This window comes from Polyodon spathula, chromosome 7 (genome assembly GCF_017654505.1).
Source record: "Polyodon spathula isolate WHYD16114869_AA chromosome 7, ASM1765450v1, whole genome shotgun sequence".
NCBI classification, from domain to species: Eukaryota; Metazoa; Chordata; class Actinopteri; order Acipenseriformes; family Polyodontidae; genus Polyodon; species Polyodon spathula.
Genome location: NC_054540.1, coordinates 9,228,272 through 9,240,734, shown reverse-complemented (window position 1 = coordinate 9,240,734; position 12,463 = coordinate 9,228,272). Strand labels below are relative to the sequence as shown.

The following is a 12,463-nucleotide window of genomic DNA, read 5'->3' as shown; positions in this document are numbered from 1 at the left end:
TGAGGTTCGTTAGAAAATATGATTACTGTATGCAAATAGCACCAACAGACACCAATCACGTTGGCCTACTAAATTATGAATCCAGTTTTACTGTATTAAGTGTATGAGATTTAGATCCTGGCAACTAAAAGCTATGCATGGTTTTAGACAGCCTATAGTTAGAGTAGTTTATCTTTTGGCTTTCATTTACCATGTCATCATTGCATACAGGGCGCAGTTGTCTCTTCAGCTTATCCGTATAACCCTTCAGAGAATGATGAGGTCAGCCTCGAACACTAAAATATGTATCCTATGTGCACAGCTTGGCAAGCTATCTCTTTGCTAGGAGAGGTTTTGTGTGCTATACAGTAGATGAAGAAAGGGAATGTTTCTTAGTTGAGCTCATATCCATGCCTTACGGTCAGAGATTAATTCAGACTGATGACTTAGTGATGCAGAGAGCTTTTTAAGCATGTCAAACTGAAGTGACAAATGGCTTGAACTTCCCACACAGCCATGAAGGACGCAGTCGCTCCAGGGTCTGCTCATGTTTTTGTTTTTCACAAGGTTTGATTTGCCTTGCAAGAACATAAGAACATAAGAATGCTGATCAAGCTGCTTCTATGCATGTGACCAGGTTACATTAGCAGTTGTTTAAGCATTTAACCTGATCACATTCTGCATCTGGATTTCTTGAGCTGGGGTTGTTACCCCATCTCAGCCAAAACACACACCAGCATCACAGTCAGCAAATAGCATTTGACCAGTATGTAAAAATCAAATACTACATACTGTTTTGCTGCTTCTATTTATAATTCAGTTCATTATTGGTTTTCACTAAGGAGTTTTTTTTAGTTAGGACTGTGTTCGAAGGTTCGTTCGTAGCCAGGAATTCAAAAGATTCGAATGCAAACTGTGTAAATGACTGTTAATGTATCAGAGGCACAACATAATAATGTATCTCTGGGGTCACTTGACAAAGTTAATAGTAATTATTATTACTATTATAGTAGTAGTAGTTTCAGCATCAATTACGTGTAACTAAACAATGTGTTTTTATTTGTATTTCAATGATAAAAACATTATTATTGTTCTATATAACATATTTTTAAACTGCATGTGAAAGTTTTGTTCCAGTTATATGGATTGCCTGTAAAATAGGATTTTTAAACATGTCACCAGTAAATTATGCAAATTAGTACCATAGAAGGTTCTAACCTTCCTTCTGTAATGTGTTCCCGAACCTTCAAAGGCCAAAATGAACCCTTTGTTGCAGCCCTAATTTTAATGTAATTATTCTGACTAAACAAAATTCACTTTACATGAGCTTGAGAGTAGTTTAGTTTAATTGAGTTTAGAATCATCAGTTTACATGCTTTTCTGGGCAAATTGAAAATAGTATTGTGCTTTAATTATGATTCAAATAACTTCTTCTAATCAGGTGTACTGGTAAATATTTGTATGCGGCTTGTAACATTTTTCTCTTCAAATAATTAAAGGTAAATCAAAATAAATAAATGTTATTTATTTTCTTACCTGTATGTTGTTTAATATATTATACAGTATGTTTCTTAAAGCATACAAAAGCGAATAAGTTAAAAGCAACACCACTATTATCGCTTCTGCTACAACAGGCACAGTACAATGGAGAAGAAATAATACATTCAAAACAAAGACATTGTTAATTTATTTTTGACTGAGGTTGTCTGTCTCAAGTATCTGGTGAAGTTCTTTTCATTTCACTGAACACAAATACAGCCTTGGGGGTTTATATCGGCAAGTGTTGTGTTTTTTCCTTGTATTTCCTTTCTTTTTACTGTTATTGTTCAGAACCATGTTCAGTTAGTTTGGTTGAATGTCCATGTCTATATTTGAAATGTATTATTTCTTGTCCTTTTGTAATGTACTTGTTGCAGAGAGGGTGATAATGGCAGCAGTTTCTTTTTAAAAGAAACAGATGACCAAACAAATGTCAGAAATAAAAATAAACTGGAGCCAGCAGTATGACTCTTTGAAACATGTTGCTTACTGTACAGTAGCGCTAGCAGCTTTCTGCACTGTATAATGAACAGAAGTAGGGAATTCCCTTACAACACTACTGTAGTTATTTATAGTGGAGCACATGTGCAATGTGGAACATACCTCTTTACTTCTTAGTCACAGTTTTTGGCTGATAACTTTTCAAAGGGCCTTCCAGACAATACATTTGTGTGTGTGTTTTTTTTTTTTTTTTTAAATACTTTCCAGTGGTATTAGCTGGCTTGCTTGCTGATCACTGTCTGAATGGACAAGTTGGTTCAGGCCATAGTCATCAGACAGTTTGTTTGCAACTTGCAGTAAATGCACATGCACTGCAGCCCTGGGGCCGTATTCACAAAGCTGACTTCAGTGTAAGACTGGTCATAAGTCGTCAATTTGGACTTAAGTCTTATTCAGGAATGAGTCTTAACGGAATTTTGGTCTTAAGTAAGGTCTTAACTGTAAGACTACCCTGGAGGAGGCTTAAGTCCAGTAGTAAGTAATACCAGCTCCGTTAGTATTTATTTTTATTTTTGGATACCCTGAAAGTCTTTTCTGCTTTTAAAATATTGACTTTACTATATTGTGTGTTTAAAAACACAGTGTACAGCACAAGTTATTTGTCTGCTGTGCTTTTGTTAGTTATAAATGAAGTGGTTCTGAACCAGGTGCTGGAATTGGCAGAGACTTTACTTGCTCTAACTCTAGCCTTGCTGGGTCTTGCCTCTCCAAATGGGTGTGATCGTTTATTTGACCCTGATGAATAAAATTTGATTTAAAGGATGCCAGTTTGGTTGTTCTGTTTGCCGATCTTCAGTACTGATCTCTTAATTGCCAGAAATAAAATCTAGATTTTGAGTTACTCCAATTGGGTGGTCTTGTGAAGTACTGTAGGATCTCACTCACCTAGGTGTACAATAGATATACAATACAGCTATGAGAGCCATGGAGACATCTGATCACTTACTTGTAAGAATACAGGAACATTGCTGATTTTTATGTTTTATCTTCAGGTAGGTAAGAGAATAAATGAGGGTTAACTAAAAAGAAAAATTGCCCCAAGTACCATGTTGTTGCTTCTCATCTGCAGCAGCTAGGTCAGGATGTACCCATTTTACAGCTGATGTTACTGGCAAACAAGCATATGAAGACAGCCACGGGCTATTGCTGCACAATTAACCAGAGGCAGTGCTGGAATTCAAGGCGGCTGATAACTTGCTGGTATCCCAGATTGCTGTTCTAAGCACATTGACTCCTTCATTACCTTTAGCAACAACACTATTGAACAGGATGAGTACCCTGAAGGCCGTATTCCTTTTGAGTAAACTCCAAGGACAGGAATCTCAGCTCTTTAATGTCTAGTACAGTACCTGTGAAAGTGTACTTGTACTGCTTATATACCGTATATTAGACCTTTTTACAACATGAACTCATTTGTATCCGAAGGGAGTAGATGGGCATCTACAGAAGTGTGTACTTCAGCTGGAGTTCCATTTCCCCTTTTGTCTTTTCAATACAATATATTGGAAACCCCTTTTAAGTGTAATGAAGATGCACGGTTTACATAGTCAACAATGTTCAGAGCAACAGTTAAAGCATCTCAAGATCAGACTGACTGAACCAAGTCACGCATTTCTTTCTGTAAGGATATTCCTGATGGTACTGTTGGTGTCCATATCTACAATAAATCATTTTTACAGCAAGCTAAACTAAGACAAAATACAGTGATGCGATGCTTTCTCATTATCTAGGCCTGTAAGATGGTGTGTCTTTTTTTTTTTTTTTTTTTTGTTTAACAGGGCTATTGGATGTTGACACTGGAGAGGGGAGTTTTGTGTGGTTAATCCTGATATCTGGCAGTACAGTATTTATGGGAGAATGTGGGTCTACAGTAAATAAGAGAATGTTGGCATGATGTATTTCTAGGTTAAGGTAAACCGAACTTGCAGCTACTGTAAGAGAAACTTATAAGACACGGTATGCAAAATGAAAGGCGCTCCCAAGGTTGTTGCTTGATTATGGGAATAAGATTAAGGCACTTGCTGTTTAATGTGAACCACTGAAGTGGGACTGATACTAAATCTGTGTAGGTATTGCTCTGGTTTACAACCAATCAGAGTGAAGAATTTTTGTAACCATTATTTTAAAAACGCTGCATTCTGATTTTCTGAATGTCAAACCTCTATTGACCAAACAGATGTGGTACAGTAATCTGTCCTGCTGCTGGCAATTTCTCTCTCTCTCGCATTCAAATTACTTTATAGGCTCCTGGTTACTTTTTAGGCTCCATCTTGTTTTATAATATACAGTATAGCCTTAGGTTGATTTGATACTGGTGTCTGACATTAACACTGTCATATATATATATAGACAGACACACACATATATAATTTTTTTTTTTTTTTAAAGGGTTTCCGTAGAACTCCCTTTTCACCCCAGTTAGTTTTGAGGAAGAAGTGAAACCAAAAAGAAAGTTTAGAGAATGAGTTTGCCATCAACGTACTTCTGTTTCCTGCAGTTTGTACAACTGTAAGGTGTAATGAGTAAGCTGCCCCCTCTTTTCTACCAGTTACAGCGGCAAATTTCTTGGCAGATCTCCAGGCGTCTCTTTACTAACAGTTAACAAAATAAATTGCTATAATGAACTGGGTAACATAACTCTGTAACCCTACAGTTATAGCTGTTAGTATAATTTCTCATCTTTCCCAGTTTGGAACATGATGCCTCCTTGTTGTGTAGTGAGCCTGGAGGGAACCACACTGGTCGCTGAAAAGCAAAGGCAGCTCCATGGCAACAATTACAGTGCACATGATTCAGTGATGTTGTAGATTACTGCGTACCAAGGGAGCATCCTGTTTTGTGAAAACCCTGAAGCATTACACATGAAGGGCTGGACATAAACACAATTGTTGTTAAATGATCAGTTTTCGCTTTATATTTTGATAGCTTGTTAGAAAGGCTGCTTCATATAATGATGGATTTGTATTTTATTTATGATGTACACGCTAAACATGGAGTTGTATAATGCACCTTCTGTGTATGAATGCTACTTTCTTTGTCTATTTCAATGTATTTCCTTTGCTAAAAAAAAAAATCAAGGTGGTGAGACTGATGCCTTTTGGCAATTTTGTTTAGATACTGAAAGTAACATGGAGATTACTGTGGCAGTATTGCTGAATGAAGGTTTCACATGCCTATAGAACTCCTTGGCTCTTGTGAACAATTGTTTTGTGAATGGCTGTGTGGAATATAATATAATGCTGTTAAAGTAACTATCTCCTAATAAATACATTCAGTAGGCTGCAGTACAGCGTACTTCAGAACATACTGGTTTTGAATAATGTATTTCTTTTTGTAATACACACAAGGTTTCTATAACTTTAAATCCATTAGATGATCCTGTACACTAAGAATGTATGGATTAGTCCTGGCCTCAGGTAAGAGTGATTGTATCTTAGTCAGATCAGATGGTACTGTAGCATTTGGTACTGGTTTTGTTGAAATATATTTTTATAGTCTCTGATTTTAAATATCTTAATCTTCTTTACTTGGGGTCATTTTATTTGTGTGTTAAGAAGCATTGCCTCCCAAGTGTCCTCTGGCAAAAGAGGAAGTGAGTTGTATCGGTACAGTAACTCTGGAGGTTTGGTTGAACTTCATTTTTTTTCAACCTTGCTCTCCTACTGTACTGTACTCAGTCTATTTAAGTCCTTGCTTGTGGTGCAGGGGTGAGGGCATTAATGATGTGACTGAAAACAAACTTGGCTTTTCTCTCTCTCTAGGCTAATCCTACAGCGGCACTTATATACACTGACTTGAATATTTGTTATTTTGTAAACATGAAAATTATGGAAAAGAAAATCATCCTGGTTGGATAAGGTATCCATGTTTGTTTACTTTACACGCTACAGTATCTGTAGGGAGTTCTCTACTCAGAAGTATCCCTGCTGCTGAGCATATTTTCAAGGTTCATGACGGAAACATATATTTTAGTATCTACAGTAAGCCTGCACTGCATTTGTGAGGGTCAGCTTTCCAAAATCAAGTTAATCAATAGAATTGATATTTTTGGCTCTGCTCTTGCTGCTTGTTCTGCCTTTTGTTTGTGATGTTACTGTAGTAGTTGGGATGTATGCTTTGTGAAGGTCATAAGAGTTGAGTATGGCTATTTTTATTTTTGCAATGTATAAATGTTTTATGTAGTTCAGTAAAATCTGTCAAAAGAAAAGGTAATTGCAGCTCCATTAAATGCAATTTCTATTGATTATTATTATTTTTATTTTTTTTATAGTTGAACAAACACATTTTTTTTACATAAAAATAATAAAGTACTGTCGGCGAGTGGCTCACCTGGTAGAAGCGCAGCCGCGAAGTGCGCAGGGTGAGTCATGCACCTTAGGGGGTCTGCTGCGGTGAGGGGAAAAGCAATTGGGAATTTGAAATTGGGAGATTTATTTGAATATATTACTAGAATTCATGTTAATATTGCCATTTGTTTCCCTCTGGGGAAAAAAAGGTTTCAAGGGTTACAAGGAAATTGCTGAAAAGTGACGGAACAAATTTTTATCTGTTCTGGTTTTGTCTCTCAACAGTTATTTGGAAAAGTACGAAAAAGTCCATCACTTTGGAGAAGATGATGAGGAGGTTCAGCCCGGCAATCCAAAACCATTGCTTCCTATTGGTGCAATTCCAGCTTCCTACAACTACCAGCAACACACCGTATCAGGTAATCTATCTATCTATATATAAACTTGCACAAAGGTTTCTAACTGCCAAGCTATTTATGATATTTGAATGCTGTTATTTTGTTGCTGAGTACCGTACTCAGCTGCAGGTATGTGTTTTATATACAGTGGAATATCATCGTGACAGCCTGTACTGCAATTTACAGTTTTGAATGATGAACTTGTTTATAGAATTGCAGGCAGACAGACAGAGTATAGGTGTGGTAAATTATTTGCATTGTGTAGATAGGGACTGGCAGTAGATGGTATCTGCTGCGTTTCACAATGAGCATAATATTATAGAAATATGAAAAGACTAGGATTGAAAATGTGAACAGACACACATGCATTACTGTACCTCCCGCAGTTTACAGGACGTTTTGATATGTGTTAAGGGAAACCCCCTTTTTTTTTTTTTTTTTTTTTTGGACAGAATTGGGAATTGTAGTGTTTCTCAGCACATAATGGGTTACAGGAGCAATGTTGTGCCAAGTGCCTTTGGTTTGACAGTCTTTTACAGCTTCACATCTAGTGTTGGTCAGCTGAGGGCAGCCTCCGATACACAGACTGCTCAAGCTAGTGTTTAAATGCCTTAACGTTAGCAATGTCTCCCAACGTACAGAAAAAAAATTATTTGTGTTTTTTGTCTCCTCAAATGGGACTCTTGTATTGGTATATTTGTCTCCAGCCATAGTCATGAAGGTAATTGTCACACAGGTAAACTAAGCAACATACAAGGATTGTGGGAAACTGACCTTTGACCTCAAGGTCTCAGAATACCAGGTTTTTGACATTTGTCACTGTAGGGGTAATACACATGATACAATTGCACAGTTAGCAACGGTTTATATTTCTTTAAAGTGATACATTTTTTTATGGGTTAGTTAAATTCCTGATATGCTGTATGTGTTTTTCTTTGTCGTCTTCAGATTATCTTCGCCAAAGCTATGGGCTCTCCATGGAGTCTGTCACAGCATGCGATTACAACAAACTGGTGCTTTCTCTTTTATCTGGACTCCCTAATGAAGTGGATTTTGCCATTAATGTTTGCACACTTCTTTCAAATGAAAGCAAACATGTAATGCAACTTGAAAAAGACCCTAAACTCGTCACGTTATTACTAGCCCATGCTGGAATTTTTGATGACAGTAAGTTACTTTTTTAAAAGTTTGTTTTTGATGCAACAATCTGGCTACTAGTGGAATGTCATCATATCTCTTATACTATTGGTGCTTTCCTGCTGAATGCAGAACTGGTTCAACAATACATTTCTTTACCTTGGCATTTTATGGGTCTTACTGTGATAGGTATGAGTCTGTTTTACAAATCATTGGGACAGAAAATGCAGTGTTCACGACTTGGTTGTGTGGACGCTACTATGAGATACTTTTGAAAATTATTATTTTTTTTAACAAAAACTATATACAATTGGCCTACTTGCAAGGAAATACTGTATAAAAAGACAAATGAATAATCCCCTGGGTTTCTGGGAAACCACCACTTCTAAAGATTGTTGTGGTTCCTGTCGTCTTAGGGATACACCCCTTTTTACTAACAATGGACCTTGCCGTTTGTGTTAACGGCAGCAAGAAGGTGTCTTCAGGTGTTATTCAGTTGAGTCGTTATAACCTTTGTGCATTACAAGTCAGACATTTTAGTAATCTCTTATGGTTATTCCAGTGAAGGTAAAACATGTACTGTAACAGCAATGTAAACTTAGTTTTTTATTAATAGATCGATTCAGCTATCCTTTGTTACATTTTATATATCTATCTTGCTTGTTTTAAACTGTGGATTATTTACATATTTATAAATCTTTATTCTGGTTTACAATGAGATCTGACTCCCTGTTCACAAGGGGAATTAAAGGTTTCATTTATTCTGGTCAGAACAAGAAGCAAGTCTATGTGAAATTAAAATTGGATATATAATTAAGCTGGCTTTCAAATTAAGTATGTGTTATTAACTAACTGCCAGCTATGAATGTTGTATGTGCCCTTAATGAGATTTTTGGAGTCCACTTTTAACAGTCTATATTATACAAACCTTGCTGTAGTTTGTCGTGTACTACTTTTACAGTGTTTGTTTTTATTCCATGAAATAATATTGTAGGTAATCAAAAATCAACTAGTAGACTTTAACCCTGTTCTTGTACCCAGCTTAATGAAATGCATGGGCAAATGCTATTGTCCAGTTTTTATTGGGTATCTCTCAGGCTTTCAGACTGAAACTGATGGAGAGGTACTGTACATAAGAATAGCTATTGGCTGACATAGTGGAAGGTTCCGACTTGAAAACGAAAGCATTGAGACTTGTCGGGTTAATAACCTTGCTTAAAATGTTTTCTTTTTTCCCACTACAGCGTTAGGAAGTTTTTGTACTGTATTTGGGGACGAATGGAAAGAGAAAACATCTCGGGATTTTATAAAGGTAATTTTTACATATATGTGAGTCACACTTGCACTTTACATAGGTATAGAGAACTACTTCTTCAGTTGTGATAGGACATTCCTTCGCACAGGTTATTGATGTCAGCACCTGGAAATATAAGGAGGTATCGTATGGATTAAAGTATGTATGTCGCGCCTTACATTTTTACTTGTTTTGAGAACTGCTTTTTCAAAGACATTGATATTGAATCTATACCTGTGGCAGCATATGACCACGTTGAAGTCTTTCTTGCATCGTAGTTTGTGCAGGAGAAACTCCTTAGTTTGTACTCATGACACTTGTATGTGTTTAATTCCTTATTGTCAATATGCAACCTGTAAACACATGATGGTATTTAATGGATTCCAGTTTAATTCTATCCTGAAAGTAATATTTGTTTTATGAACTCTAGTTCTGGAAGGACGTGGTAGAAGATAGCGAAGTACGGGACCTCATTGCAGACAAGAGCAGCACATCACAAGGTTAGTTAACAGTGTGAAAGGTATTTTTCTTTCTTTATTTTTGTTGTATAACTGACATAGCTATTTGCGTACTTTGTATGAACTGGATTTTGTTAACACATGTTGTAATATCTTTTTATTTAAGATGGTACGACTAAAGACAGCACTTGGGATTCTCTCTTCCATCCTCCTCGAAATGTTGGCATTAATGACGTTGAAGGGCAGCGGGTGCTTCAGATTGCAGTTATACTTAGAAACCTCTCGTTTGAGGAAGCAAATGTTAAACTTTTGGCAGCTAATCGGACATGTCTGAGATTCCTTTTACTGTGTGCCCACTGTCACTTTATTTCTCTGAGGCAGTTGGGACTGGATACACTGGGCAATGTAGCAGGAGAGGTAAGGTTACCTGCTATGGACACTGTTTTAATGGGTTTAACAAGCGCTTTTCAAGTATTTTTTTGACTTTGAATCAATTGAGATGCAACCTTAAACTTAATAACCCATCATTGTGTTATTACAAACCAAATATATTTTTTTGAAAGCTGCAATGCTTGTTAGTCATCAGGTTTTCTGTCGCATTTTTCAGAAAATAGTTTGTGGTTTATCTAGTGTTATTTTTGTGTTACCCATTTCAGTTCTTCATCTTTTATCTTTCAGATTTCTTTACTTTCAGTTGCATTTATATTTCCTTAAGTCTTAACAAAAAAAAAAAAATGAAATTCAACATTTTAAATTAGTTTAACAGTGCACTTTGCATATTAGAACTTGAACTGCTCAAGCATAGAAAAGTATGATATAAGTGGGCTCGCTGTAACATTTGTTTTGCTTAATATTTCAGCTTCAGTTGGATCCTATTGATTTTCGAACTACTCATCTTATGTTTCACACTATCACAAAATGTTTAATGTCAAGAGATAGGTTCTTAAAAATGAGGGGTAAGTACAGTTTTTTAATGGTATTTCCATGTAAAAAGTTTTAGTGTACATCAGTCTTGTGCTCATGATGTTTTTTATTTCAGCGATGGAGATATTGGGAAACCTGTGTAAAGCAGATGATAATGGAGTTCTCATTTGTGAGTATGTGGATCAGGAGTCCTACAGGGAGATAATGTGTCATCTCACATTACCTGATGTGCTGCTTGTAATCTCCACACTAGAGGTGCTATATATGCTTACAGAACTGGGAGATGGGACCTGTACAAAGATAGCTTCTGTGGACAAGAGTATAGGTAAGCACATTCCCTTTACATTGGCCATTCCATTTCTTGGGGTTATTGAGAACAAGTGTATTTTTAGTGTGCTTAGAGTTTAGATCTATCAACAAAAAAAATAATAATTTAACATGTTGTGAATTGTGAAGTCATTTCAGTATAAAGTTTAATGGAAATAGGTGTACCTAAGTTGCTGAAAACAGGAAAGCAATTTTAGAGCATTAAGCCAACCCATTTATCCATGTCTACATTCAATAAAATGTCAATTAACTATTAGTATGTGTTTTAAATACAGTATTTTTATGCTTACAACCAGAGTATCAAACTATGCTTAGTAAATTATATAGTTCAGATAGTGTACAGATTTAAGGTTTAATGTCAATGACAAGATCTGAAAACAAGCCTTACTGGGCATGTACAACGGTTGGGAGCTGAAGTGTGATTTTCTTTGCTGGTAGATTAAAGACATGCTTTGTTTTGTACCTGTGTAGATCTGCTGGTACGCTTGGTATCCATAGACATCCACACATTTGGACCGGATGCTCTCACAGTGGTGAAGCTTATTGAGCATCAAAGCGCTAATAACCAAGTGGTGTCAGAAATAAGGCCGCAGTCAGTGGAGCATATCCCAGCACAGACGCATGGAACACCAGCTCCAGGTAAGACAGCTTTAGATAAATCACTGGCAGGTTTAAACAAACAAATTTCACTCCAGGGTAATGTAGGTTGTCTCAGATTTAGTTATTTTTATTAGTATTTTTAGTATTATTGATAGTAGTAGTGTTCTTCATATTGGTAGGATTTTCAATTATGTTAATAGTAGTGTTGGTACTACTAATAATAATAATAATAATAATAATAAATAATTATTATAATAAGTAGTGTTTCAATTGTTTTCTTCTATCAAGTTTGATATATGACAATAACTGTAGGAAAAAGCAATGTAAAAAAAAGATACAGCTTACTGCAAAGTATGCCTTTTTATACATATCTGTTCTCTCCAGCAAATGAGGCAAAACATTCGTGGAATGAAGCATTTCAGAGACCAATCCACACTATTTAATATACTGTGGCAGACAGTATGTAAACATAAAAAACTCTTTCTGTTTATATGCCCCTTGAAGGGTGACATGGAGTATCATAGTCCACCAGAAACCTTTTAAGCACAAAGTTTTCTGTGTCACATTGTTAGTATAAAATGTGGCAAATGAGGTGGGCAAAGGACCATGTTTTATTTGAAAAGTATGTGGTCAATTAAAAAAAAACTAAGAACAGTATCCAAATTGAATTGTTATTATTGTAAGGTAACCTTGAATTGAGGTGCTTTGTTTGGGGGTATTTAGCACAGTGTTGCTATGGTTTTTCTGTTTTTATTGGTAATGGCTTGGATAAGTACAATTGTACTTGCATCCTCTTATAAAATAGTAAAAACTAATTGAATCTGCCATGGTTGAAAGCTGTTTGATACTCTCTTACACTCTTTTGGCTAAATGCTTAGTGGTAGAAAAATGCAAATAGTGATGCTGGTTCATTTTTATCTTGTTTTCTAAGCAACAAGAAGTGTTCCTGTGCAATCAACTGCTACTCCACCTGGCATTGTTGAAATTGATGGGGAGAAGTTTTTATCTCGGTGGTAAGTC

The 12,463-nt window shown here is 36.1% G+C and overlaps 1 protein-coding gene across 1 annotated transcript in view; it reads left to right on the top strand.

Moving 5' to 3' along the window:
• Positions 1 to 12,463, top strand: part of LOC121318118 (AT-rich interactive domain-containing protein 2-like) — a 33,285-nt gene that overhangs the window by 11,483 nt on the left and 9,339 nt on the right. The window contains exons 4-12 of the mRNA XM_041254430.1: positions 6,591 to 6,724; positions 7,652 to 7,870; positions 9,085 to 9,152; positions 9,565 to 9,634; positions 9,759 to 10,009; positions 10,452 to 10,548; positions 10,632 to 10,841; positions 11,315 to 11,482; positions 12,375 to 12,456. Of these exons, the coding sequence (XP_041110364.1) occupies positions 6,591 to 6,724; positions 7,652 to 7,870; positions 9,085 to 9,152; positions 9,565 to 9,634; positions 9,759 to 10,009; positions 10,452 to 10,548; positions 10,632 to 10,841; positions 11,315 to 11,482; positions 12,375 to 12,456 (1,299 nt within the window). The remainder of the gene's footprint in view (positions 1 to 6,590; positions 6,725 to 7,651; positions 7,871 to 9,084; positions 9,153 to 9,564; positions 9,635 to 9,758; positions 10,010 to 10,451; positions 10,549 to 10,631; positions 10,842 to 11,314; positions 11,483 to 12,374; positions 12,457 to 12,463) is intronic.